This window comes from Oreochromis aureus, linkage group 3 (assembly GCF_013358895.1).
Source record: "Oreochromis aureus strain Israel breed Guangdong linkage group 3, ZZ_aureus, whole genome shotgun sequence".
Classification (NCBI taxonomy): Eukaryota; Metazoa; Chordata; class Actinopteri; order Cichliformes; family Cichlidae; genus Oreochromis; species Oreochromis aureus.
In genome coordinates this window covers 85,632,880-85,659,812 of record NC_052944.1, presented here as the reverse complement: position 1 = coordinate 85,659,812, position 26,933 = coordinate 85,632,880, and the positions used below count along the sequence as shown (strand labels likewise).

Sequence of the window (26,933 nt, the reverse complement as noted above, 5' to 3'; positions counted from 1 at the left end):
GTCAAGGAGGCCATTTACGTGAAAAGGGAAAGACCATCTCTGAATCGAGGAGGGGGCCTAAGGGTACATCTTTCTCCATCTTACAATGCTGTGATTGCAGCCATTCCCCAACTCTCTGTGAATGGTACTCATGGCCATTGATCAGTGTTCTTTGATCAGTGGTTTTGGTCAGTGATTGTTGATCAATGGTCATGGGAATTTGCATAATTATGATTAAGGAACTGACCTCACAACCCATTGTTCCCTCAGTGGGCTGGTTTCAGTCATTATGCAAATGTACTGTTTATAAGGTTTGGGGAAACCTGCAGTCAGCTGAGACTGAAGAAGTCACTTGGATGAGTGACGAAACGTTTCTCCCACAAAACGCTACGTCCAGATGAACAGATTCAACTTTTGGAGATTTACTTTCCTGGATGATTGAGAATGCATCAAGACTTATTATAAAATGTTGTTCACTTGTTTTATGTCCATACTTATAGTAAAAAATTTTAGTGTAAATGTAACAGCATTGTTTATACTTGTAACTTCAAAGTAAAAAGCTTACAGTTGCTATTAATATTAATGTATTACCCTGTAATCAATAATATTTTTATACATTTTACAAATTAACCCTCTGGGCTCTATCCTGGCCATTTTTGGCCACTTCACTTCTTATTTTCTTTTTTTTTGGACTACTTCACTGCAGTGGATCAAAAGAATGACGCAGGTTTGATCTTAAGGATCTAATAGTTGTGTGTGTTTGTGCATGACATTGCAAAGCAAATATGTATTTGCAAGATAGACTGGAATAAATTATGACGCATCAAATATTACACAGACTGCAGTGAATTTTTGTTGATACAGACTATTGAGCTTTGAGTTTCCCAGTCAAACTTAGCTTTGACCGCATGCTAACACTTTTACTCTTCTATATTTCATAACAAGACACCATAGCCAAAATATTTACAAAATATATATTAATAAAAGATTAAAAGCTGCAGCACATACACCAACACATACTGTTAGTAAATGTGTCCTGGAGTTTATGCAGGTGCAGAAAGTGCTGCTGCTGTAAGTAAGCGTAACAGCTTCCAGATCACTTATTTTTCTGGAAAGATGGCAAGAAGGGCATTACTGCTCATCTCTACAATCTCCCAGATCTTGGAATACAATGCCTTTGTCCCATGAAACCACTTCACAGTACTAGGAGTCCACTAAAACCTACAAATGAAGAGTGATCCTGGAAGAAATGGGGCGCACACTAGTGACCTCAACAATTGCAAGACAGCCAACTCTTGAGCCACGGGGCGATCGTGGCTCAAGAGTTGGGACTTTGCCTTGTAATCGGAAGGTTACCGGTTCGAGCCCCGGCTCGGACAGTCTCGGTCGTTGTGTCCTTGGGCAAGACACTTCATCCGTTGCCTACTGGTGGTGGTCAGAGGGCCCGGTGGCGCCAGTGTCCGGCAGCCTCGCCTCTGTCAGTGCGCCCCAGGGTGGCTGTGGCTACAATGTAGCTTGCCATCACCAGTGTGTGAATGGGTGAATGACTGGATATGTAAAGCGCTTTGGGGTCCTTAGGGACTAGAAAGCGCTATATAAATACAGGCCATTTACCATTTGTCCCTGATGCTCAGATGAAAAAAAAATATAGGAAGATTTATGAAACCATTAGGACTTTATGAACCTTTTATCTGAAAAGTTACTGGTAATATATAGCCTAACTGGCATTTAAAGTGTAAAAAAAAGAATGTAGATAAAATTTTGGTTTTTTGATGAAAAGGACTTGTGCTAATTTAAAGAGTCAAGTCGGTAAAAGTAGATAAATGTTTTAATAAATATACATTTTACAGCATTTTGTGGACATACACAAAAGTTGCCATTTTTGGCAACGAACAAGCTGAGAGAGAGTTTTGTATTTTTTGCTCTCCTTGAACAAAAATAACAGTGCATAATAATGTTGATGTTAATCAATTAAATGTCCCAGACTCTACTATTAATGATACAGTGGTCCCTCGTTTATCGCTGGTGTTAAGTTCTAAAAATAAGCCGCGGTAGGTGAACTCCGCGAAGTAGCCAACTTTATTTTTTACAATTATTATAGATGTTTTAAGACTGTAAAACCCCTCACTACATGCATACACTTTTCTCAGACAGGCATGAACATTTTCACACTTTTCTCTTTTGTTTAAACACTCTTAAAGTTCAAACCTTCATAGAAACATAAGTCCAGTATTATGGAATGAAACCGTGCAAAACGTTTCGTGGGCATTGTTGTGTTTGTTTGGGAGAAAACTTACAAACATACAGTACAGCACTTCAGAGTCACACTGCTAGCGATCGAAGATTTATGTAAATTCGACAAGCTAAACGCATTATGTACTGTACAGCAGCGGTCCCCAACCTTTTTTGCACCACGGACCAGTTTAATGTCAGACAATATTTTCACCCGCCGGCCTTTAAGGTGTTGCGGATAAATATAACAAAATAAAATGATACAGACAAAGACAAAAACTGTGGTATTTTGTAAATATAATAATAAACGCGAATTCAGCTGTGTAATTATGTAACTTTATTAGCAGCGTACTCCTGAAATGCGCCAACAACATTGAGAGTAACATCCTCCTCTTTGCCCCTTAATGCTCTCTGGTCGCTATGGTAACGCGTAAATAATCATTTCAAAATAAGACACACAACTACAACACGGGAAAAGACCCAGGGAAACCGACTTAACGATTAAAAACCCTGAAAACCATACATTTCACGCCCGAGGCTCAACTCTCGCGTCCTGGTACCAAACGACTCCCCGTTGGGGACCGCTGCTGTACAAGAGACACAGCACTAGATTGATTGACAATGGTCTACAGCATTCAGAACGCACAACACAATCTGATGTAACAAAAAAAAAAAAAAAAAAAAAATCAGCGAAACAGCGAGTCCGCTAAAGGTGAACCGCGGTATAGCGAGGGACCACTGTACAATAATTTCCAGTAGCACTGTTGATATATGAAATGGTGTCTTGAGGTTGTCTTCAAACAAGTGCATTGTACTAGAAAAAGGTGTTTGAAGGATTAAGAATGTAAAAAGTAATGATTATTTTATATTTATTAAAAAACCTTTATGCAGAAAAAGCAAAGAAACAAAAACACATGGACACTTTTGGCCACAAAGAGCTGAAGGGATGGTGCATTTTTAAAAAAAAAAATAAACCCAGAGTGTTAAAACACTTAGAACCAAATTTATTTATCAGCAGCATCAATAGTAACAAAAACACAATTTAGTTTTTGCTGTCAAAGTCGATTTAACTGAAGTCACGTGTTTCCGGTTACTGTGGAGGTCACGTGTTTCCGGTTACTGTGGAGGTCGCAATATGGCGCTCCCCAGTGGCTGCAGCCAGGTGCTCTTGGATTATTTTGCCAGTTACCCGTTTGGCTGAGCCGCCACTGCCACCTACTGGCGAAACTAAATATCGCCCTAACATCACATCAGGTGGGAGCAAATGAGCTTTTCGCTCTGTGTTATGATGGAAACTATTGTCACAACAAATAGCAAAAAAAGATGATGGGGGGGCACGAACACATAAGGAACACATCTGAGACTTGTTCTTAATGCTCAAAATACTCAGGGTGCCACACTCATAACATTATTGATTATTGCTCCATGCTGATATTTCTGCATTTAGTCAGCATTTCCATGAATACTGACTGAGCAATATAAACATCAGCACACTGACCGAAGTGTTATTTTCTTTGCAGCCTTGAAATTAAAAGTCATGATGGAAACTGAAATGAAAAAAAGAGTAATTATTCCTCCATCAGTTATGACACAGTAGATTTGAAAATGAAACCTGAGTCTGTGTGTAAAATTTTAAGATGTTTATTGAGTCACACTCAATATAAATGATGATGTAAGCCGGCACGTTGAAGCTTCAGTGAAAGCTTGAGTCACAACTCTGATAGAGGTCACCTTCACCTCTTCAGACTCCGCCCTGTTCTCTCAGGAGTACCTGATAGTTCTGTTTCTGCCACCTGCATCTGACTGTGGAACACAGCATGAAAGAAACAGGAAGAAGTCAGGCAAGAAAACCTTTATTTAGAGAGCACATCTTAATCCAGGTGCAAATACAAGCAAAAAAACGCACATTTAAAGCCCCATGGTAAAGACATGAATTAAACAAATCAAAACAGCAAACATGAAGAAAAGAACACAAGGAGATAATCAAAATTAAAAAGACCTAAAAATAAATCCCTAAAACTCAAAATAAAACTTAAAACTGCTGAAGCAGCAAAAATGATTAGAACGATAAGCTTAAACTAAGAAAAAGTGAAAAAATTAAATCAGTTTACGATAAACAAGAGGTCCACTAAACAGGCCCCACAAGAGTGTTTCACATTGGCGTGTCCAGCGGGGTGGCCTGGGGGGGCACAGGCCACCACCCGAACCAGACTTGCCACCCAGGTGCCACCCCGAAGCTAAAACAATAAAATGCAATGAAATAGCAAATGTACGATTATGTTTTTTTCACAGTGAAGCTCAGATATCCGAGTGTAAGTGAATGCAGCATCGGCTTCTGCACTATGAGCGGCATGTAAGCAAAGGTAGGAGAGCACGAAAGAGGCACCGCAGAAAACAATTTTTCGGCGAAAGATTAGCAGGTAACGGCATGAACAATGACAGGTGGTGGATTGGCCAGATGCTGGCCGATGTGTAAAAATAACTCAGTTGTTTGGTGGTGGCTGTGGCGGAGCTTCCACAGAGGCCAGCAGGTGGATGAGGGAAGGGGAGGCAGGAGGAGGAGAGACCCGAGGCAGCTGCCAGTCCGAGTGTCAGGTGAACTGAACTTCAGGTAAGAAGTTATGACCTGCAGTCTATCTGGGTCAGATATAAACCAAGTTTAGGTGGAGTTTATTTTCATTGTGCTGATTTTTTACAGTCAGTTACAATAACTCATACTGTGTACTAGCTACCATGACGGAGTTTCTATACAGCTGGGTGGGTGCTATGATGTTACTGATAGTGAACTTTATTTTATTCATAAGGTTTTTTCCGTCCCGTAAAAAATGGAATCGTCCGCATTCAGAGAAAATATTATGCGTTTCCTATTGAGCTGAAAAGGAACACAGCTTGTCCTGTACTTTAGCTATAATGAAAAAAAGACAAAGCTGGAGTTATTCTGTGTCTTTGCTGCACAGTTGCCTCTTCTTCTCTCATTCTCTCCCCTCTCTCTCCTGTTTCTACTTCAATCATGAAACTGATCAATGATCAGCTGATCGGCTTTTCTCTCTTGTTTGTTTATCACTCAGTTTGCGCCAGAAAGAGGAAACCAGAGGATGTTGCGCTAAACAACAGTAGCACGTTTAAGCTTGATCAGCTGTTGTTAGAATTTATTTAATATTAAATTCTAGTATCAGCTGATGTTTGCTGGAGCCACAGCTGTAAAAGCTGCTGGTCATGATATCGGTTTGGATATGTGGTGAGAGGGAAACATGAAGATGAAACCAGGAGATGTCCTTACTGAATCATCAGAGCTGAACAGGTGATGGAGAAACAGGTTTACCTGTTAGGTGACATGAATGAGTTGAAGGGAAGTTATGAACTGTTTCTGAGAGACAAATAACCTCAGGATCCTTTTCTACGTAGCTGACAGCTGATAACTGTGCAGGGGTGAATCTAGCAAAGTGTTGCCAGGGGGCCAGGTAGGGCATTAACAGGGAAAGGGGGACACAAAGAAATACTTTTCTTTCTTATTCTCATTTAAAATAGCTTGCTTTTATTAAATAATTATCTGAATCTTGCGAACAAAGTTTTTATCTGACGTAAAATGTATAGAAATCATACATATACCAAAAAGACAGTGTTCATCACTGTCACAACAGCGTCTGTTTTCATTCGAAGGCTTTATGGCTTTAATACCTGGTGGGCCGGTCTCTAGTAAAAATGCCCAATTTTTTGTCCCAGTCCAGCCCTGCAGGTTAATACTGGCAGTGTCACCATGCCAGCTGACTGTATTTCATCATCAGCCAGTGTTGTTCTTTATGCATCAATATTACCAAAGTTTACCATAAGGCAGCATAGAAAGTATTTACTTGCTTTCAGGTTTCATTTAAATGTTAGTCTTTTCATTTGTTTCCCCACTTTTTTCCTGTTTCAAAATCAAACACCAGTTTGTAATAAGTTTATCTTCTTTTTTTAATAGGCAGATAGTTTTACATTGGCTAATTTGCCAATTGTATGTTAAAAATGTTCGTATTTTAATATTCAAAAATGTTTTTGCCCAAAATTTATGTGCACTATATGTCAGTAAAAATACTATGCAAATATTGCTGTCCTTGAACGCTGAGTAAACACTGACAAAGCACTGATTGTATCTCTTGTACTTTATCAACGCAGTATCTAAAAACTTTGCACCGTAGTGGTCAAAATCTCATTCTAATAAGAGTTAAAAGCGCATTCGGTTATTAGGTTTACAGGGTTATTGAATTATGGTTAACGGTCGGTAGAATTTTTTTAACATTATCTGCCAATTACATCTGCCACCCTTCTCCAAATCTGTGCCCCTACCTGGCCCCCCCAACAAAAATTTTCTAGACACGCCACTGGTGTTTCAGTCATTTCTTTATCAAGATGACAACATCTAGGTTAAAACCAGAAGCAGAAAAAAGATATTTTAATCATTTGCCATAGAAACAACTCCATGCCCTTCATCCGTTTTCCTGCTTGGGCTGGACTGAGGTCAGTTTTGTCATCAGACAGTTAGTCTGAAGGTCGTTCCCATATGCCAGTTATTATTGGGGGTACGCACGTGCTGCAAGAGCAAAAGCTGAAACCTCTATGCAGACCATTGATTCCCAGCCTCAGTTTTCATTTGCATTGCTCTCTTGACCTGTTTATCTCTCCACCTGTGACCTAGGTTGTGATTGTAAAGAAAACGTCCATCAGGGAACACGTCTCCGCAGCAACTCCACGGGTACCTGGTGTGAGTGAGTTGATGCTCCTTCAGGCTGTTCCCCCCCCCCCAAAAAAAACCAAAAACATTTTCCTGCAAGTTTCACACCAGAACGGTCTCTCTCCAGTATGCAGATGCCTGTGGTGGTTAAGGTTTAGTTGCACTTGTCGCACCAGTATGGCTTCCCTCCAGTGTGTATACAGCGATGGCTTCTGCCAGTTGAGCAAAGGTTTTGTCACACAGGTCATATCTATATGGTTTCTCTCCAGTGTGCAGCCTGTTTGCCACATTCTCCACAAACATAGGGTTTCTCTCCAGTGTGAACACGGAGATGATTTGTCAGTGTATCTGAAAGTGCAAAGGCTGCGAAGAAACTTATCTTACATAACACAAAACACATTTCAAATGTGTTTTTATCACTTTCTAATGTTTTATTAATTAAACAATACATGTATTAATTTTTGTGTTATCTATAGATATAGTATTTATATATATTTATTTATAGTATAGCAAATATATTTAATTATTACTGTTTAAATGACTAATATGTGACATGTATTAGTAGTGATGTGGTGTTGAGGGTTAAAATGCCTTTTTGTCTTTTGGTACATTACGAAATGGCAATAAACCATTAATATATGTCTCTGCTGTGCTCGTATTTATTCTTTAAAGAACCATTTCAAAAAGGTTCTTTAAAATGTTTTTTTAAAGAACCATTTGATGGACCTTTTTAAAAATAGTTCTTTGAAAAACCTTTAAAGGTGCCCCAAAGAACCATTTCTTGATGGTTCTTTGGGGCACCTTTAAAGGTTCTTCTATGGCATCAGTCTAAAGAACCACTTTTGGTTCCAGTTGGCACCCTCTGAGTGATAATGTTCTCAATCTTGGTAGAAGTACTGGAGCTGCAATCAGGGTCTTTTCATTATTTCTCGAAACGTTTCTGGATCCCGCAGTGCATAAACAAGAGGTCTACGCATTTTGCAAGATGACTCCAGCTTCCTCAGCTTCTCCAGCAACTGGTTAAGTGTTGACAGCTAGAAGCCCATGTGCACAGATGATTGCCCTTGGAGGATGTTAACGGCCATGGCAAGGGGCTTCATCACAGAAGTGTACTCAACCACAAATCCCATTTCAGAAGGATTGAACCTAAAAAGGTGTAAAAACAGAAATAAGTCATAGCTATTTCTACAAGAATGTAATAACTGTGCATTGTCTGTATGATGGGAAAATAAGACAGTAAAATTATAAGTAATTGATAAGGAATATTCACATTTTCAGTCTCAGTCAAAGTCACTTAAAAAAGGGTAGATTCACACATTAATCACAATTTAATAATTAAAAACAAGTTCAATCAAATTACATCTTTATCTTTAATGCTGTGCAAACATTGCTGATTCCTTTCTCTTCTTTCTTTCCACAGCAAGGAACAGTGACATCCAACGAGTCTGATTGGGTCGAAAAAACATCATCTTACACTCACGTTCCTCATAAGCCATGATTGACCTGCAGTTGACTTTAGAACTGAAGAAGCTTCTCGGATGAGAGGTGAAACGTCTTCAAGCAACTCAAAGAAGTCCAGACGCTTTTCTTTGCAAACTCCTTTGACGACCTGCTGGTTTTATTCCACAGAGCATGACATTTTGCAAAAGCAGACCGAGATAGTCCCTTGCATGTATTATTGGTAGCTTCTGCAGCAGTGGCATCAACTGTTGGTATAGGATTGAATAGTGGATATGCACACGTTTGGTCCGGCTCACTTTTTCTCTGATGTGATACTCTGAGAAAAAGTATCACATGGGCGTAGATTTGGCATGGACGGAAGGGACATGTCCCCACCAATATCCAGTAATTATTGAATCTTTGAGTAAAGAAAAACAAACCCGATAGAAAGAAAACAAAATCGATCTGTTGACATCTCATTCACCTAGCGGCACAGAAAGAGTTAAATTACGTTCTCTACTGGAGTCCTACGTCATGTGCCAAATATGGCCAATGTGATTGGCTGTGCCTTTCAGGGAGCTCTGTTTAGTTTTAGCAGCGGCAAGCCTGCGCTGCGAGGAGGAGAGGAGGATGGCAGCAAAAAGGAAGAACCTGGATATAAGAAAGTATTTTTCAAAGAAACCTATAAGTCACTTAAAGTCAAGTTCACTCATGAAATGTGTCTGTCATAATAACGTTACAGGCTATGCTAGGCTTTGGCCCACATCAGTCTAAAATTCTATGTAACCATGAATAACGTGTTTGGAAAAATAACTGCACAACAGGCAACACTATTAGTTATCTCAGTCTCAGAGTAGCATTTCTAATTTTGATTGAAACGGCAGAGAAAACGGCAGCCTCGAGCAGCCAGGATATTTGTTTACAGAGGCTGTTAAAATGATATGTCTAATGTTAAAATGTTGGTTCAAATTTTAATTTCATCCTAATGGCACTGACATACTCATAGGGTTGATTTTTGACACAAAATATCATGAAGTAGTCATGATTTTGCAAATATTCCACCTTGTAGTGCAGTTTGCACAAATCTTTTAAAAATGCACTCACCCTACAAACATTACTGATGAGTGACTCATCAGTAATGTTTGTATAGTGTGCCTAAAATGTTGCATAATTTTGCTGAGAGATCTATTACTGTGTGGTAATCTTAGATGAGTAGTTTTATGGACAAAACCCAGCAGGTTATTCAGTGTTTCCTTTGTGCTAATGTGTCAGAGATGTTGGTGCACTATAACTGAAGTAATGTTGTTAAGTCCTTAAAGTCATATTCTTTTATTGTCATAACTGTATTTAAAGCTATTTTTATTTTTGTATGATACTTGATTTATATGGAATATGGCTGAAGTAAACTAAACTCTAAAATACTTAGTCAGTCATTTGTTTAATAGTAAATTAACATTATATAATTCACATATATAAAACTATGAACTGTAATTTTAAATGGTTTAAAAGCATGTAGAATACCATATGTAGGCAAGTATATTTCTCGGTTTTTTTTGTTTGTTATTTTTAAATCAAGAAACAAAGACAAAAAGGGGAAAAAAAGAAACAGGGCAGGGTTCTGCGGTTGATTCGTCCGTCCCCACCAATGCAAAAACAAAATCTACGCCCTTGGAATGTATTTTGATTCAAATTCAAATTCAAATTGTATTTGCCACATACACAGTCATACACAGTCATCTGCCCTTTGGTTTCACCTGCACAAGTGCCAAGGTATGTCTCCCCTGCATAATTGGTTTTCCCTTTGTTGGGAGCAGCGCTGGGCTGTTCAAATCACGGACAAACAGTATCCCACATTCATGATTTTTAGTTCACAAACACTTGTAATGACTAACTGCTCCTGACATTTTGGAGATGTTAGCTTGTAAAAAACCATCGTTTTCGGAGATTCGAAACGCTGTTTACATGTGGATGAAACAGCTGCGTTTTCAAAAATACCTGTGTAGGTGCAGAGGTAGCGTAAAAGAGAAGTTACTTTCTTACTACCTGTCATTTATTGTAGATTACCTGTATTTGCTTAATTGTTTACTAAATGTTTGAGATGTGAAATAAACCGCAATGGAGCAAAATATGGGTGTGTGTGGTTGGAGGATGTGTTTGCACATGTGCACACGCGGGAGGGGGAGGGGCAGGCACAACATAGCTATTAATCATAAAATATTATTTGAAAATTCTGAGGACAAAGAACACACAAGCACACAGTGCCTCAGTGATTCACAGAAGTATATCACAGATCACAGAACTACATCAGGGTGTCTCATGCAGCACTTTCAGTGGGGTTGCATAGTTTATTTGACTCCTGATACCTGGCATCTTTTAGCTTTCACCAGCTCATCAATATCAGGCTTCACATCCTGAGCGGCAGCTAACTTCAGGATGTGATTCAAGTGCCTGTGCGTGAGCCTTGAGCGCAGTTTTGTTTTATTTATGCTCATTACAGAGAAAACTTGCTCACAAAGATACATGGTTCCAGTTTTGCAGCGAGGGCTGTCAAGTTGGGGTAACCTGGCAAGAGATTCTGATAGAATGTGTTCAAGCCAGCTGCGGCAAGTTTGCCCTTCAAATCCGAGTCACACTGCAAGTCTATTATTTCAAGTTGGAACCTGACGGGCAGATCAGAGGGATTCACGGTGAACGGTGAGCAAAAAACTTGGAAGTCTTTCTCCCGTCACCAAAAATCTGAAATCGTTGCTCAAACTCTATAACAGTCCCGTTATTTTATCTTTGAACCGCTTCATATCTGCCACACTTTGGATCGTGCACACATTTTTCAGACAGGGGAAGTGAGCTGCATCACCACCAGCGAGCTGCGTCTCCCACAATAACAGCTTCAACTTGAAAGAACGTATGCTGTCATAATACTGCGTGACAACTTTGTTGCGTCCTTGCAGCTGTTTGTTCAGGTTATTCAGGCGCTCTGTAACATCCACCATATATGCAAGGTCCTGTATCCCTTCTGCGGAATGAAATTCTAACACTGGTTTGCCCTTTTCTTCCATAAACTGTTCAATTTCTTCTCGTAAATCAAAGAAACGTCTCAGCACAGCACCTCGGCTCAACCATCTTACCTCAGTGTGGTATGGCAGGCCATAGATGTGGTCTTTCTGAGAAGACTGTCAAACTGACGGTGATTGAGGCTTCTGGATCGGATGAAATTAACAGTTTGGATGACCACCTTCATGACATTATCCATTTTCAGTGACTTACAACACAAAGCCTCCTGGTGCAAAATACAGTGAAAAGTCCTCCATTTGCAGATTGCACTTTATCTCTGAACTTTTTTACAACGCCTGCTTTCTTCCCGATCATTGAGGGCGCACCACCTGCAGCCAGGCTGACAGCACGGGACCAGTCCACTCTGACCCTGTCCAGCGCGCCGATGAGTGTGGTGAAAATATCAGCTGCGGTCGTTGTATCTGTCATCGGTACCAACTCCACAAACTCCTTGGTGACGGTCAATGTGTCATCAACTCTGTGGATGAAAATTGCCAGTTGTGCAACATCTGTAATGTCCGTGCCTTCATCAGTTGCAACTGGAAACGCAATAAATGACTTTACTTTTTGCTTCAACTGGCTGTCCAAATCCGCTGAAAGATCAGAAATCCTGTCGGCAACTGTGTTTCTTGTCAGGCTGATATTTGCAAAGGCCTGGTACTTTTCAGGGCACACAATCTCCGATGCCTTCATCATACATGTTTTTACAAATTCACCCTCACTAAATGGTTTTGATGCTAGTGCAATTTCGTTAGCAATAAGGTAGCTAGCTTTCACTGCAGCGTCACTGATGTCTCGGCTGTGAGTAAACACACTGCTGTTTCTTCAGACCCGCCAACAGTTCATTCACCTTCTCTCTTCTCCGCTGTCCTTGAAAGTTGTCATATTTGTCGGAATGAAGACGGAGGTTATATTCTTTCAGCACTGCAACATGCTGGGAACACACCAAACATACAGCTTTCCATTTCACTTTTGTGAATAATTAGGAGGATGACCATTTTTCTTGGAACACTCTGCACTCTGCATCCACTTTTTTCTTTTTTGACAGAGACATATTGGGGCAATGAGGGTGCCAAAGCACATCAGGTTTAAATTCCGCGGGCAAAACAAATTAGCTCACAATTGCTATTGCGCCATCCAATGGACACAATTGGAACAGCAGTTTCTTTATTGAAAAATTGCTGCTCATTTTTATACTTTACAAAATCATCTCAAGGGCCGGATTAAACCCGATTGCGGGCCTGATCCGTTTTGACACCCCTGTGATAGAGTGACACCCCTGTGATAGAGTGATTTGATTTGATGACCACACAGTGTAGTTGTGCAGTAAACAAATGTCCAGAATGTCCAGTGTGTGTGTAAAAACCATATGTGTGGGTCAGCACTATGTGGTGGTGTGATTGAGAGACCGTATCACCTCCACCACATAGTACTAACCCACACATATGGTTTTTACACACACACACTGTCTCTTAGTGACGCTGAAAAACTAGTTCATGCATTTATTACTTCCAGGCTGGACTACTGTAATTCTTTATTATCGGGATGTACTAAAAACTCACTGAAAAGCCTTCAGTTAATCCAAAATGCTGCAGCAAGAGTACTGACAGGGACTAGAAAGAGAGAGCATATTCTCCTGTTTTGGCTTCCCTTCATTGGCTTCCTGTTAAATCCAAAATTCAAAATCCTGCTCCTCACATACAAGGTCTTAAATAACCAGGCCCCATCTTATCTTAATGACCTTGTGGTACCATATCACCCTATTAGAGCACTTCGCTCTCGCTCTGCAGGCCTACTTGTTGTTCCTAGAGAATTTAAAAATAGAATGGGAGGGAGAGCCTTCAGTTTTCAGGCCCCTGTTCTGTGGAACCAGCTTCCAGTTTGGATTTGGGAGACAGACAGTAGAGCTGGGCGATATATCGAGTTTTTTTAAAATATCAATACATTTTTATACGAGATAATAGATGTGACAATACCCTTTATATCGATATAGTCTATGTTACGTAATAATTATACTTGCGGAGCCACATGTTTGCCTCTCTTTTGTCCACTTTTGTCTCTACGCAACGTTACTCGGCCTCGCCTCTCTCCTTCACTGAACACAACTCCATAGAGCGAGCGAATAGAGACAAGATGGACACGGCAAATCTCCGTTAACGAGTTACTGTGCATCGCCCCGTGTGTGGGGCTTCACGGCGTCAACGTGTTAACAAGCTAACCACGCTAACGAGCTAACCACACTAACTCCATGCAGCCAAGAGGGGCTGCACAGTCTAAAATCCTTTCATTTTCTCAAAAGTTGACAGCGCGCTTTATGTATGAATTCTGGTTGTGCTTGATGGCCGCGAACCGATTTTATGTGGTACATGGCGCTCAGCAATCTGTCAAAAAATGTTTTAGTACGACTTTGCTAAGCTACGGAGCTGCACTGCTTGATGGATTGTCCGAGCATTACGGCTACCAAGGAGCATCGCGGAGTGATACGTACTGTGCTTTAACGTAATATTACCGTACTGTGTGTGTATAAGGACCATAAATGGCACCTGTTAAGAGACGTGGTTACAAAGAGGATTTCAAACTCCAGGCTGTCAGTCAAGCAGTAGAAGTTGGGAACAGAGCAGCTGGGAAATCTGTCTCTGTAATTATGCTCAATGTGTTTAAGTTTACATTTTGACTGCACAATTGTGAGCTTTTTGTTATGCACAAAAACAACATTGTTTTCTTTTATTTATGGAGCATGATTATTTAATAATTATAATAATTATATTATAATTATTTTTTAATAAATGCTCATAATTTATTTTTGAGTAATTTTTTCATGTACATCTATTCTGTATGTTAATAAAAGTGCCTGTGTGACATCTGGGACACAGCTTTGACTAAGGACTCTCTTTTTGTTCGTACTTTATGGCTTAAAAAAAATATCGAGATATATATCTTATATCGCCATCCAGGTAAAAAATATCGAGATATGAATTTTGGGTCATATCGCCCAGCCCTAACATACACTATCTCTACTTTCAAGATTAGGCTTAAAACTTTCCTCTTTGCTAAAGTAAATAGTTAGGGCTGGACCAGGTGACCCTGAATCCTCTCTTAGTTGTGCTGCAATAGACGTAGGCTGCCGGGGATTCCCATGATGCATTGAGTTTTTCCTTTCCAGTCACCTTTCTCGATCAGTATGTGTTAATAGGTCTCTCTGCATTGAATCATATCTGTTATTAACCTCTGTCTCTCTTCCACAGCATGTCTTTATCCTTTTTTCCTTCTCTCATCCCAACCGGTCGCAGCAGATGGCCACCCCTCCCTGAGCCTGGTTCTGCCGGAGGTTTCTTCCTGTTAAAAGGGAGTTTTTCCTTCCCACTGTCGCCAAAGTGCTTGCTCACAGTGGGTCATATGATTGTTGGGATTGTCTCTGTACCTATGAAGTGCCTAGAGGCGACTTTTGTTGTGATTTGGTGCTTTATACATAAAATTGAATTAAATTGAAGTCTACACTTCTGCACTAGGTTGAGTTTATCAGTGAGGTCTGGGTTGTTTTCTTTCTCTAAGAGAGAGAGAGATGGTTTTATGCTTGGACATGTCTGCAACGGGCCCTAGTACGTGTTATTTTAATCAGTATTTTATTGGTTGCACTTGTGTTTGCTTTTGTTACAGTGCACTGAGATAAGAAAATCTGAGAGGTGTGATCCACCGACGGTGATATTTTGTGAGTTCATGATTTAAGAATCAGCTCTTTAAACCAGGCCTGAGAGATTGAAATTTAAAGTGCTATGAAATATTCTTACTGGAAACAGTTGCAAAGTGTGTTTCTCCATGATTATAATGGGTTTTGGAGAAATTCACTTATATGGGACACTGATCACATGACATGGTCCTGAGTCTAAAACGATTGCAGCGAGTCAATCCAGTCCAAAATAACAGGGAAGTGTTTTCCTTTAAAATGATGACGTCATCTTGCTGTTAATGGATACTGGAATAGGTTGTGCGTGAGACTCCATTATCAGTAATACCTGGGGCCTGTTCTTCGTACCTCGCTTACTACATCCAAGATCAAATGACACATCCAAGATCAAATCATCCCGCTAACTTTGAGCTCGCTAATCCGGTTCTCCGAACGCACCTGTTGTTGATGATTAGTATAGCTGGATGAAGTAATCTGAGATCACTGGGTGGCTTAAAAGGGGCTACGCATCGATAGTAGAAACATTGATCGGCAACCCTGTGATTGGTCGGCGAAGATGTCGAAGGAGTGCGCTCAGTATTTTACGGCAGCAGACCAAGAACTCTTGATTGAGGGATATCAGGAGTTTCAGAGTTTAATTAAAACGCAGGGGAACACTGCAAAGGCTGCAAAAGCAAGGAGAGAGGGCTGGCAGAAAGTTGCTGACAAATTAAACTCGTAAGTGATCCATGAAATTACATTATATCATGTGATATTAGTTTATTCCACATTATATTATATTACATCATATCCTCTTTCACATTAGAGCCACAACAGGACCCACTAGAACATGGGAAAAAGTAAAAGTGAAATATAAGAATATTCCACAGAATGGTAATATTTATCACTTATATTGCTTTTAGTCTATGACAAGAGACCCTGAAATAATCTGTTTGTTTGTTTATAACAGCAACCAAGAAAAGGGCAGAGCAAATAAAGACAGGTGGTGGTCCTGCACCCCTCGTCACACCCCTTTTTGTACTGTGACATTTATTGACATTGTGGGTTTTTGTGTGTAGTTTGACATAACACTCCATCACTTTTACCTGTTCCCATGCAAGGGGTGACTGAAGCATGCACAGTAAGTCGGGAGTAAGTATATACAGTACAGTAGTATATATATATATATATATATATATATATATATATATATATAGAGAGAGAGAGAGAGAGAGAGAGAGAAAGTAAATAATACCCTCACGGAGAATCGATATCTCTCTATGAGCACACCGTCGCGCCGAGCTAAAGGATCCCGTCTATCCCGCAATATACGCTAAATTCTGTAAACTCTCCTTATCAATCTTGCACCTTCCTTGCTCGCGTACAAACGGACAGGACATGGCTGCGACAGACTTCCCAAATCCACCTTCGCTTTTTTTTAGCCGTGGTCTGTCATCTTGATTGCACGTAGTAATTTACTATTACTACTCTAAAATATGAATTACATCTGACATGATCTACTACATGTAATAGAATGATTAATAGTACATTTCCCTTTTTTTCGGGAATGACCTGTATGTATCTGTATGAAATCAATAAAAGAATCAAATACATTATCTTTAGTTACATTGCTAATATTTATTTATGGTAAAACAGTGGCGAAATATCGCTCTTGCTTTCATATAACTGCAGCGGACATACCTGAGAGGCCGCGATCTAATCCTGTTTACATGAAGTAAACCTGCTCCCGAGCAGAAATCGTCAACATTCAAATCCGGCTAACTTACTTAGCGAGGTACGAAGAACAGGCCCCTGGTATGGATGTGTGTGATTGAATGCATGCGACTGGACAATGATGGACTGACGATGTAGACTAAAAGTTTTGACTGACTTGATACTGAGACAAAAACTGCACCGACCTTAGGATTAGTAAATGTCGACAAACAATTCACCCAGCCGGTAAGAAAAGGGTGGATGCATTGTTTTGATTTGTTTTTGCAGGAGCAGGAGGACAAGAGAGACCGGAGGGGGAGACTGTAGCTTCCCATGAGAGTGTGGAACTGCAGACTGAACCCTTTGGCTGCTAATTTTAAGTTACTGATGGTTGCATTAAGAAAATTGTATTTTATTGGCTGTGTTTTGATTAAGGTATCAGATTATATTGTTGGGAATACCAAATGCTACAGTGGAGAAAACGTTTGATATCACTCATGACTGGAATATGTTACTATTAACCATAGCAGGCCACTGTAAAAGTTGATTACATTTTATAGAGGAAAATTACTCTCGCAAAGATAAATAAAAATACACATCTCTTCATAACAAAATGGAGCCCCAAAGAAAAAGGAAAGTTTCTGCTGTGTGGGATCATTTTGATCTTTTAACTGCAAATAGTTTGTCTGTCTTGGTTTCAGTGTTTCAATCTATCAGAATGGGGAAAAACAGCAATGTGACTTGCAGTGTAAATTATTTATTTCATGTTCTGCATTTTATTTTTTTCCTTTGTTGTTATTATTTATTTTATTTTATTTTCAGTTGTTACAGACGGGACAGACATGACGAGGGATAGGAAAGGGAGAAAGAAAGATGAAGGAAAAGAAAAACAGAAGGGAAGAGGGACAGTGAGAAAGGGCTCTTAAAAAGAGAAAGAAGAGAAAAAAAATCTCCTGTATCGCCTGTTTAGAAACAGGTCACCTGAGAAAACAAGCAAAAAAAACAGAGCAACATACTAAAGACAACACCATCACGTTAATCTAGCTAAGTGTAAACAGTAGTAAATACTAAATATTGAATGTTGTTGTGTAGCAAGCAGGACTGACAGCGCACAATGTGCTTGGCAATAGCAGCCAAGAAAGGTGTAGTTTATGTCTATGAACAGTGAACACCCGTGTGCACACCTGTGTGGATCAGTGCGCTTGTATTCAAAAGGTTTCCCCATGTAATGGTCTGCTAAAGGATGTAGAGAGCCATAGCCCGTCCCCAGGGCATCAAGCAGGCATGGAGGAGATCCAGGCACCAGACATCCAGAGGCCCCAGAGTACGAGAGCCCAAGGAGGACCACCGGAGGGGCATCGTGCCACCCTCGTGGGAAGAGCTGAGGAGAGCCCCAGATGAGGGGTCACCCAGTAGCCACGGAGCAGAAGCCAGAGGGGGCTGCAGTGGCGTGCAGCCAGCTGTGCCAGAGTGAACCGAGCCGCAGGCCCAGAGGCTGGAGGCCCGAGGGCCCCTTTGCCCCCGGAAGAGGCCTGACCGAGCAACAGGCGCCAGACCCGCCAAGTAGCCACGGGAGTGAGCTGGTACATACCTGGGCACCCAGCCCCGGACACTAAGAGTCACCATCGTGCCGACCCCTGAGGGCATCAGTTACCGGCAGGGAGTGTAGTGAGGGAGATAGGCCTTTGGAGGGCCTGGGAGTTCCCAGAGAGGTGGAGTGTAAGACCCGACCTGACATATAAACACAGACACAAACATGCATTCCCACCCTCATGCACACATATACAAATACTCAGCACTCATCCAACGTAGGGATAGACATACATGGACACTGTACACACAATCACACTCCCCAAACAAACTATACCCCAGGTCCAGGTACCCTCGCCTCTGAAGAGGAAACGGCACCTACACCCAGGAGATGTTACCCTTTCCCCCGGGGTGGAGGCAAGCAGACCACCCCAGGCTCCAGCAGCAGCAGGAGGCCCGCATCCCAGATCCCAATCGGACGGCCAACACCTCCTCCCAGCCAACCCGCCCCGATGGCCAGCAGAGAACAGGGGTGTGTGAAGACCCCAAACCTCTGCATTTGTTACAATATGTACCTAATCACCAGCAGCTGCCGTTGCTCTCTTGGACCTGTCCCCTTGCTTATCCCTCTCCCCTGGCCAAGGCCCTCACGCCCCATATACCAAGCCTTAAATCAAGTACTAACGTGAACGTCATTTTGGTGTTAGTCAATAAACCTTTGTTAAACCCTTTACTCTGCCTCTGCCTTGGGTTTCCTGCACGTGGGTTTGATTTTTGGTTCTCGGCCTCTGGCCGTTTTGTGACAATAATAATTAAGACCAGGTAAGTACATTTTTTTCCAGATGTATTTTTAACACTATTACACTAGGATGTAGCACTGCAAAGAAGAAGAGTAAAACAATGAAGAAAAAACCATTGTGTTTAGCTTTGATAAATTAAAATGTACTGTTACACTCAGAGGATCAATATGAAATCAAAATATATGCAAATTTTGCATGAAGCACATGACTGATAGTTGTTCTGTCCTGAGCTTTTGTTTCCTATAGCACCCACTTGGTAATTGCAAATGTTCGACGGAGGAATATCACCAAAAGTGGGAAAGGTAAGCCCCAATGGGGGTAATAACACCATAAATGTCACTTATGGTCAAATTCCTAAAATTTGAGACTAAGTATAAAATTCTCAAAAATTTAGAGACTGAGAGGAGTTCTAGATAAACATAATTTGTCAAACCCCACAGGGGTGGAGGGTTTGAATCTATAATATTTTGAAATAACACCCAATAAAATGTTGACCATGTTGATTATGTTTATTCTAGTGTGCAGAGATTTGCTAATCTGACCAGGGAATGTAATAAACAGGAATGTCAGAACAGTAAGCGTTAAAGTCAACTTTGACAGTCCAGACTAGGATGACGTTGGACATCCTCAGGATGGGAAAAAGGGTTGGTGTGACCAAGGTGTGGTTCGGCTTGTTGTATGTATATTTCAAATTGATACAGCTCTGGATGGGTCAGTTACCAGGGCATGGAAGAATGACAGACTTTATTAAATGAGGAAAAGGAATTTTCTGGGATCTTCATCCTCTGCGTGAGTGGTTGACTAAAGCATGCATTAAAATGAACACTTGATAATTGGCCATATTTACAGCTGTATTGACTTGTTGTGGACGCGGTCTATCTCATGTTTAAGGACTCTAAGTAAAAGATTGAAAACAGTGACTGTTAAGGGAAAATCCCAAACAGAAGTCTGCCAAGGTAAACAGAAACACAGTGAGACAAAATACTTGATCACATGTACATGGGTGAAGTCTCAAGTGAGAGTCACACAGTGTACTTCTTTATTCGTGCATTTATAGTCACTGGTGCCCATACAACAGTGAATACGTCTATTCATAGGAAGAGGAATGTTAGTGCGTAGGGAGTGAAGATAAGAGTGGTTGAGGTGTATGTGGGTGTGTTGTGGGATACAGAAGGATGTGGCCCCTCTTCTTGTTAGGGAGCGTCAGATAAGAGTGTCCAGCTCTCCTCTTCCTGGCAGGAGTGAAATAATAACAGCTTGTTCAGCTGTAAGAACAACAACAACAACAACAAACTTTATTTATATAGCACATTTAAAAACCAGTGGTGTTCCAAAGTGCTTAACATTCAAAAGGGTGAGATGAAATAACAGGGAGAATGAGGACTATTGTAAGGTACCAAAACGAGCTGGCAGGTTGAATGGCATTAAAACACACAAGGCAAAAGAATTGCATATAAAAGCATAAAAGAAAGCAAAACAAAATGTGAAGGATAAAACAGTCAAAATTAAAAATGAATTTAAAATAATTAAGAATAAGCCGAAGATAAGAAAAGCGTTAGGCTGACTATCAAGCAAGGACTAACTGGTAGAAAAGGCGAGGCTAAATAGGTGGGTTTTAACCATGATTTAAAGGAATGGATGGAATCAGACTCGCGTATAGCGATGGGGAGGTTATTCCATAAAATGGGTGCAGCCAAAGGCAAAGCGCGGTCACCTCTAGTCTTCAACCGGGATCTCGGGAGTACCAAGAGTGACTGGGAAGATGATCTTAACGCTCTAGTAGGGGTGTATGATCTAAGTAGCTCGGTAAGGTAGCTTGGTGCTATATTGTTGGCAATTCGGTAAGTAAGCAGCAAGATTTTGAATTGAATGCGGTACTTAACGGGAAGCCAATGCAGATCAGCAAGGACAGGGGTAATAGAGACACGCCGCCCACTACTAGTAAGGAGACGAGCAGCTGCGTTCTGAACAATTTGAAGTCTATGGAGGAGAGTAGAGTTAAGACCAAGTAAAGTGAATTGCAATAATCCAACCTAGATGTCACAAAGGCATGGATAAGCTTTCCAAGGTCACTATGTGGAATATAATGTCTGGCCTTGCTAATAAGGCGCAATTGATGGAAACAAGATTTAACAACAGAAGACACTTGTTTATTGAACTTAAACGAGCTATCCAAAAATACACCCAGGTCACTAACAGTGTCTGTGAGGAAACTGTTAAAGGAACCGAGGGCGTCACAAAGTTGGCCACGGGGGACTCTACTGTCAAACACAATAATTTCCGTTTTCCTGTCGTTTAGAATAAGAGAGTTACCTGCGAGCCAATTTTTGACCTCACGCATGCACTCGAAGAAGCCATGGAGAGACATAGAGGGATCATCAGTTAGCTCGAAATATATCTGTATATCGTCGGCATAACAGTGATGTGCGATGTTATACTTCTCAAAGATTGTGCCTAAGGGCAGCATATACAATGAGGAGAGCAGGGGGCCAAGGACAGGTCCTTGAGGCACGCCACAGCAGACAGGTGCAGCAGAGGAGAAATAAGGGCCAAAATTAATCGAGAAGGACCTATTAGAGAGGTATGACTTAAACCAATCTAAGGCGGCACCTCCAATGCCAACTGTGTGCTCAAGCCTCGCTAATAGGATGTTATGATCTACCATATCAAAGGCCGAGGATAGATCTAGTAGGACCAAGACTGAAGAGCGTCCGGAGTCGGCAATCAGAAGGAGATCATTGAGGACTCTGAGCAAGGCCGTTTCAGTGCTATACCAGGGTTTGTAAGCAGACTGAAATTTATCATAGATGGCATTCGTATCCAAATATGGCTGGAGTTGTGAAAGAACGATCCTCTCCAGTATTTTAGACAGGAATGGAAGCTTAGAAATCGGCCTATAATTCCCAAGATCGTTATGATCAAGGTTCCTTTTTTTAAGAACGGGCTGGACAACAGCGTGTTTGAAGGCTAAAGGAACAGAGCCCGCAAGTAGTGAAATATTCATTAGAGATAGGATGCTGGGTCCAATTACACTGAAGCAATCCTTAGCTAAACGAGATGGAAGGATATCATAGGCAGGAGAGGTGTTCTTTGATTGGTCAATAAATCGCTTGAGAGTATGGAGAAAGAATTTATAAAACAGTCTTGTAGTGGACAACAGTCTAAGTCATCAAAAGGTCAACATACAGTATTCTATCATATGCAAACTTATATCATTAAAAGCTTATACTGACTACTAAGTACAATTTTCCATTGACAGTGACACTAAGAGAAGAATACGCAGTGCCACACTATCAGATGCCAGTGAAGGTTGGGGCTCAGTGATGAATCAGGTGAGCTGGATTCATGGCTGAATCAAGACATAAATTCTCCTGCTGTGGTCAGTGAGGGGAAAACAGAGTTGCAAATGTGAACTTCATATTAACACACAGGGTTTGTTTCTAGGCAGGTCTGCAGATGCAGGCTCTGGGTGGAGTCAGGAGTTCAACAGATCTAACATGATAATTAAACTGATTTCATTCCCTAACATAGGGCAGCAGGGCTAGATCAACAATACTCGAGAGGAGAATTTCTGATGTTTTCTGAGATATGATGTCACTAACCTTTTCCTTTAATTTCTAGCTCCGCTGAATTGACACATGGCAGTGTGTCAAAAAGGGGGAAGTCGAGTTTTAACATGAAACAATGGTTTCAATGACTTTATTTGTGTGTTTAATAATTTAGGTAGGGTAAAACTTAAGATTATGACCCAGAGGTTCCCAGACTTTTTCGTGAGAACCAGTGAGAAGCATAAATCATCATTTTCACGTTTAAGCATTAATGATTGAAATGAACTGAATAGCGTTTAAAATGCCAGTGTTCATGAGAAGCTGAGTATCACACTGGAGAGGAAACCGTGGGACGGCAGGCTGAATGAAACATGCTTTTGTGAAAAGGAGGGAAAATGTTAGAATTGAAAATGGTTAATTTGTTTTTGATTGCTTTTACTTAAATAAGCGGTTATAATCATTTTCATACACACATTGCAAATAAGAGTTGACACTCAGTCTTCTGAAGGTCATAAGCAGAGGGGTAAATGCACACATGCTTACACATGTAGATATGATTATAATAAATCCCTGGATCAGAGAGTCCTGAACATGATATTCTAAACCAAATTTGAATCACTGGAAGAACAACGGATAACAACATTAGATTATTAAGGCTAGGCAGAGAGGTGTTTTGGTTTTCTACCTTACAGAAGAAGGAACAGACACCAGACGAGGTCACTGAGATACAAGGACCCTTCGCAGCAGAGACAGACACAGAGACTGCCAAGACAGCAACTGGGGTCAAGTGTCATGCCGTTTGGGCTCCGTCCAGTCACCTCAAGAGGATGGATCCCATAAGCACACTAATAACCACGAAGGGGTTGGCGGAAATCCAGGAAAACCAGATCAAGGAGGTTCGAAAAAGAGCAGAAAATCACCCGACTGGAAGAAATTGGTAGCTGCAGCAATAAAATAAAGGTTAAAAGCTCCTTGGACAGAGGTTCTAGTCTGAGTACGTGGGAAAGGTACAAGGTAGCACCAAGATGAGGTTGGGGAAAACTGTAGCACCAAAATAAAACTGTGGGAGAACTGGAGAGTGATGGGAGTGTCATCTGTAACTACTGTTGTTGTTGTAAATATAGTCTTTCTTGGATTTGAATTGCCCAAACACAGAGGTCATCTCACATAAGGTCCATCCGTTAAAGGGGACAAAGGGCCTTAGGGGTGTGAAGAAATGGACCTCGCAAAACTGGATTATAAGGTGTAAGTGATCTCTTTAAAAAGAGATCAAAGGGGGAATTGTGAGATTATTATACGATCTCATGCCACGTTAAACCCCTAATTAAAGACTGTGAAATTATTATGTAGTTTTAGTTTGCATTGTTCTCCTGTCATGTTTTTAGTTTAGAATCTGATGAGCAATATTTTAATTTATTTTTTGATTTGTTGCTTTTCTGTTTTCTACCTGAGGGATTGCCACCTTAACGTGGTTAGGGGGTTTGCGTGCCTTAGTGACCATAAAAGCTAGACCAGCAGAAGCTTAGTTTTCAGGTGGGACACCCAAGTTGGTCAGGTCATAAGGTGGAGGCCTGATAAAGTGCAGTCCACTTACATGACAAAAACAGTTCTCCAGAGTAGGGGTGCCACGATTAGTTGACTAGTCACTATTACGTCGACTATCAAAGTCGTCAATGACTAATTCAATAGTCGGCACGTGATTTGAAGCTTTGTAAGATCTTTAAAGATGCAGGAATAAGTAGTAGGATTTAAGAGTGTAATATCGGACTGAACGGAAAATAGTTACTCATATTTTGTATTTTAAATACGTAACGCGGTACATGTATTCCATTACTCCCCAACACTGCCCCTAATCCAGAGCACCCACCCAACCCCACACTGTTCTTGCTTCCGTTGCCACCAGGTGCCCCCTTTACATTTCTGTCTGCCCCCTCATATATGCCTGTCTACAACCGGCCCAGGTACTGTCACTGGGTTCATATTAAAGGAGTGTTCACAAGAAATCATCAGCATCAAACTGTGACAACAAAAAATGTTCATTAAAGCAACCAAGAACTGCATAAGTTTGATGTGAATCTTTAGTAATGGATGGGGGAAGCTCTGTGACAATTTTATCAACAAATAAGGATTTCATCGTCTTCTGGATGCGATACCTTGGCCTCCAGTAACACTATGAGGAATCTTACAGTCATTTTGACCAGGACTTGTCTTTCAATGGAAATATTAAGCAAATGTTTAAGCCTGCTTTCTTCCATTTCTGCAATATATTTAAAATTAGAAATATCCTGTCTGGGAAGGATGCAATGGCTGTTTTTTGTTTTTTTTTATCCATGTGTGGATGCACCTGCCCACCTCCCAAATTGTACCCAATAGGATTTCCGGCTCTTTTTAGAGAACCGACTCTTTCGGCTCCAAACCGGCTCTTCAGGTTGTTTTGTTGCTTTAATTCATTTATTACTAACAACACTATAAAATTATGCACAAAAGGAATTACTAATGTAAAAAAAGTGGTTTTATTTATATATGTTTATATATAAATATATGCGGTGGCCCATAGAGACAAAGTACGTACAAACTCCAAAACACATTTCTAGCGTTAACTGAAATTCCAAAACAGAGCTACCTAGATCACTTAAATTACACAATTGAAAGTATATGTGTATTGTTTGTGTATTTATACACAAGCACTCATATATATTCAAATAATTTTAAAAAAATGTTCATTTACCTGTTACTACCACACACCAAATCCAGTCGTTGGTACTTGCTGGCTTGTGTAGCCACTAGGTAACAAAAGCTCAACACTGCGCCCTAGCATCCTGGAGCACTTCTGTTGTCTTTTGTTCGTGTTTTAGAGTTTTTACGTGCTTCAGAGTTCATAACTGTTTTGAAGTTTGTATGTGTTTTGTCTCTAGGGGCCACTGTAAATATACTTTTATTTATTCACTCCACATAAAATGTAATAAATAAATAAATACAAAAACCAACTATTCACATTTCAATTTTTAACTATTTAAATTTTCATCTTTTTCCTTTTAAACAAATTTAAAGTGAAACAACACAAAACACTGCAAACCACAACACAATTAAATATAAATTTAAATATGAAAACAAAAAGAAGATGCACATTCTCTGTCATATGGGCCTGCATGAATAAACTTTCTTAATCCTTTATCATCTGCAACTGAAAATAGTTGTGGATGATAACTATACCTTTCTAATGTGATGTTGTTGTCCCTGGCTCTCTTTCTCTCTCTCTCCCTCCCGCTCTGTTCCTGTGCTACTGTGAGTGTAACTACCGCCCCTCCCCCCTCTTCCCAGTGCAAAGCACAAGGCTTGCATGCGGAGTGAAGCGGAAAAAAAGTGCGAGAGAGAGGGTGAGAGGAAAAAAAACAAAAAGCAAAAAACCCCCCACGGCTCGTGATAAGGAGCCGGCGCGCGTCGTTCACGTCAAAGATCAGGCTCTAAGAGCCATTTCGTTCGTGACCGACACATCACGAGTACCCAAACTCTGTACCTCCCTCCATCCAACCACACACTTCTTTGGGTTTGCCATCAGCCCTGCCTGCCTCATGGACTCCGGGACTGTGACCAACCACTGCACATGATCCACCGAGGTATCACTATGAATGACAACACCATCCATGTAAGGAACAGCATATGCAGTGTGAGACGCAGCTAGCGCTCCACGAGGTGCTGGAAAATGGTCGGGCTTCAACCAAGGCAAACAGAAGTGTGAGGAGGTGATCTGAACCATACAGAGTAGAGAAGGACGTTTTTGTCTGTGGACTCTGCACACAAGGGAATCTGCCAGTGGGCGTTGGTTAAATGTAGCATAATAAAAAAAACAAGCAGTGCTTATACAGTCCGGGTCAACACGGGGCATGGGATAAGCATCAAACCATGAGACCTTGTTCACTTTGTGACAATCACCACAGAACCGTATAAAACCCTGCGCTCACTTCTTAATTACCTGGAAGCACTTTAAAGACAACCGGCCCCTCTCAACAGCCAGACAGGCTGCATTTCAAAGTGGTGCTCCGTGAGAGTCGTGCAGACGAGCAGGGGGGAGAACACATCTTCAAACCACTGCTGCAATGCAGGAACATCACCACCACCACAGCACATTTTTGAGAAAAATCGAATATTTTTGTCCTTGAAGATCATTTCAGAGTTTTTAATGAGCTGCAGGAACCCTGTTCAGTGTGAGTGGAGAACAGCCAAGTCTCCTCCTCTGATAAACCTCCACATGTACCACTGAAAAC

The 26,933-nt window shown here is 40.9% G+C and overlaps 1 protein-coding gene across 1 annotated transcript in view; it reads right to left on the bottom strand.

Annotated features, from left to right (window-relative positions):
- Positions 1-7,956: 7,956 nt before the first annotated feature.
- LOC120434525 (zinc finger protein 708-like) overlaps positions 7,957-26,933 on the bottom strand; it is a 33,670-nt gene continuing 14,693 nt past the window's right edge. The window contains exons 3-5 of the mRNA XM_039602726.1: positions 11,705-11,891; positions 11,488-11,594; positions 7,957-8,068 (exon numbers count right to left, since the gene is read on the bottom strand). Coding sequence (XP_039458660.1) covers positions 7,957-8,068; positions 11,488-11,594; positions 11,705-11,891 — 406 coding nt within the window. The remainder of the gene's footprint in view (positions 8,069-11,487; positions 11,595-11,704; positions 11,892-26,933) is intronic.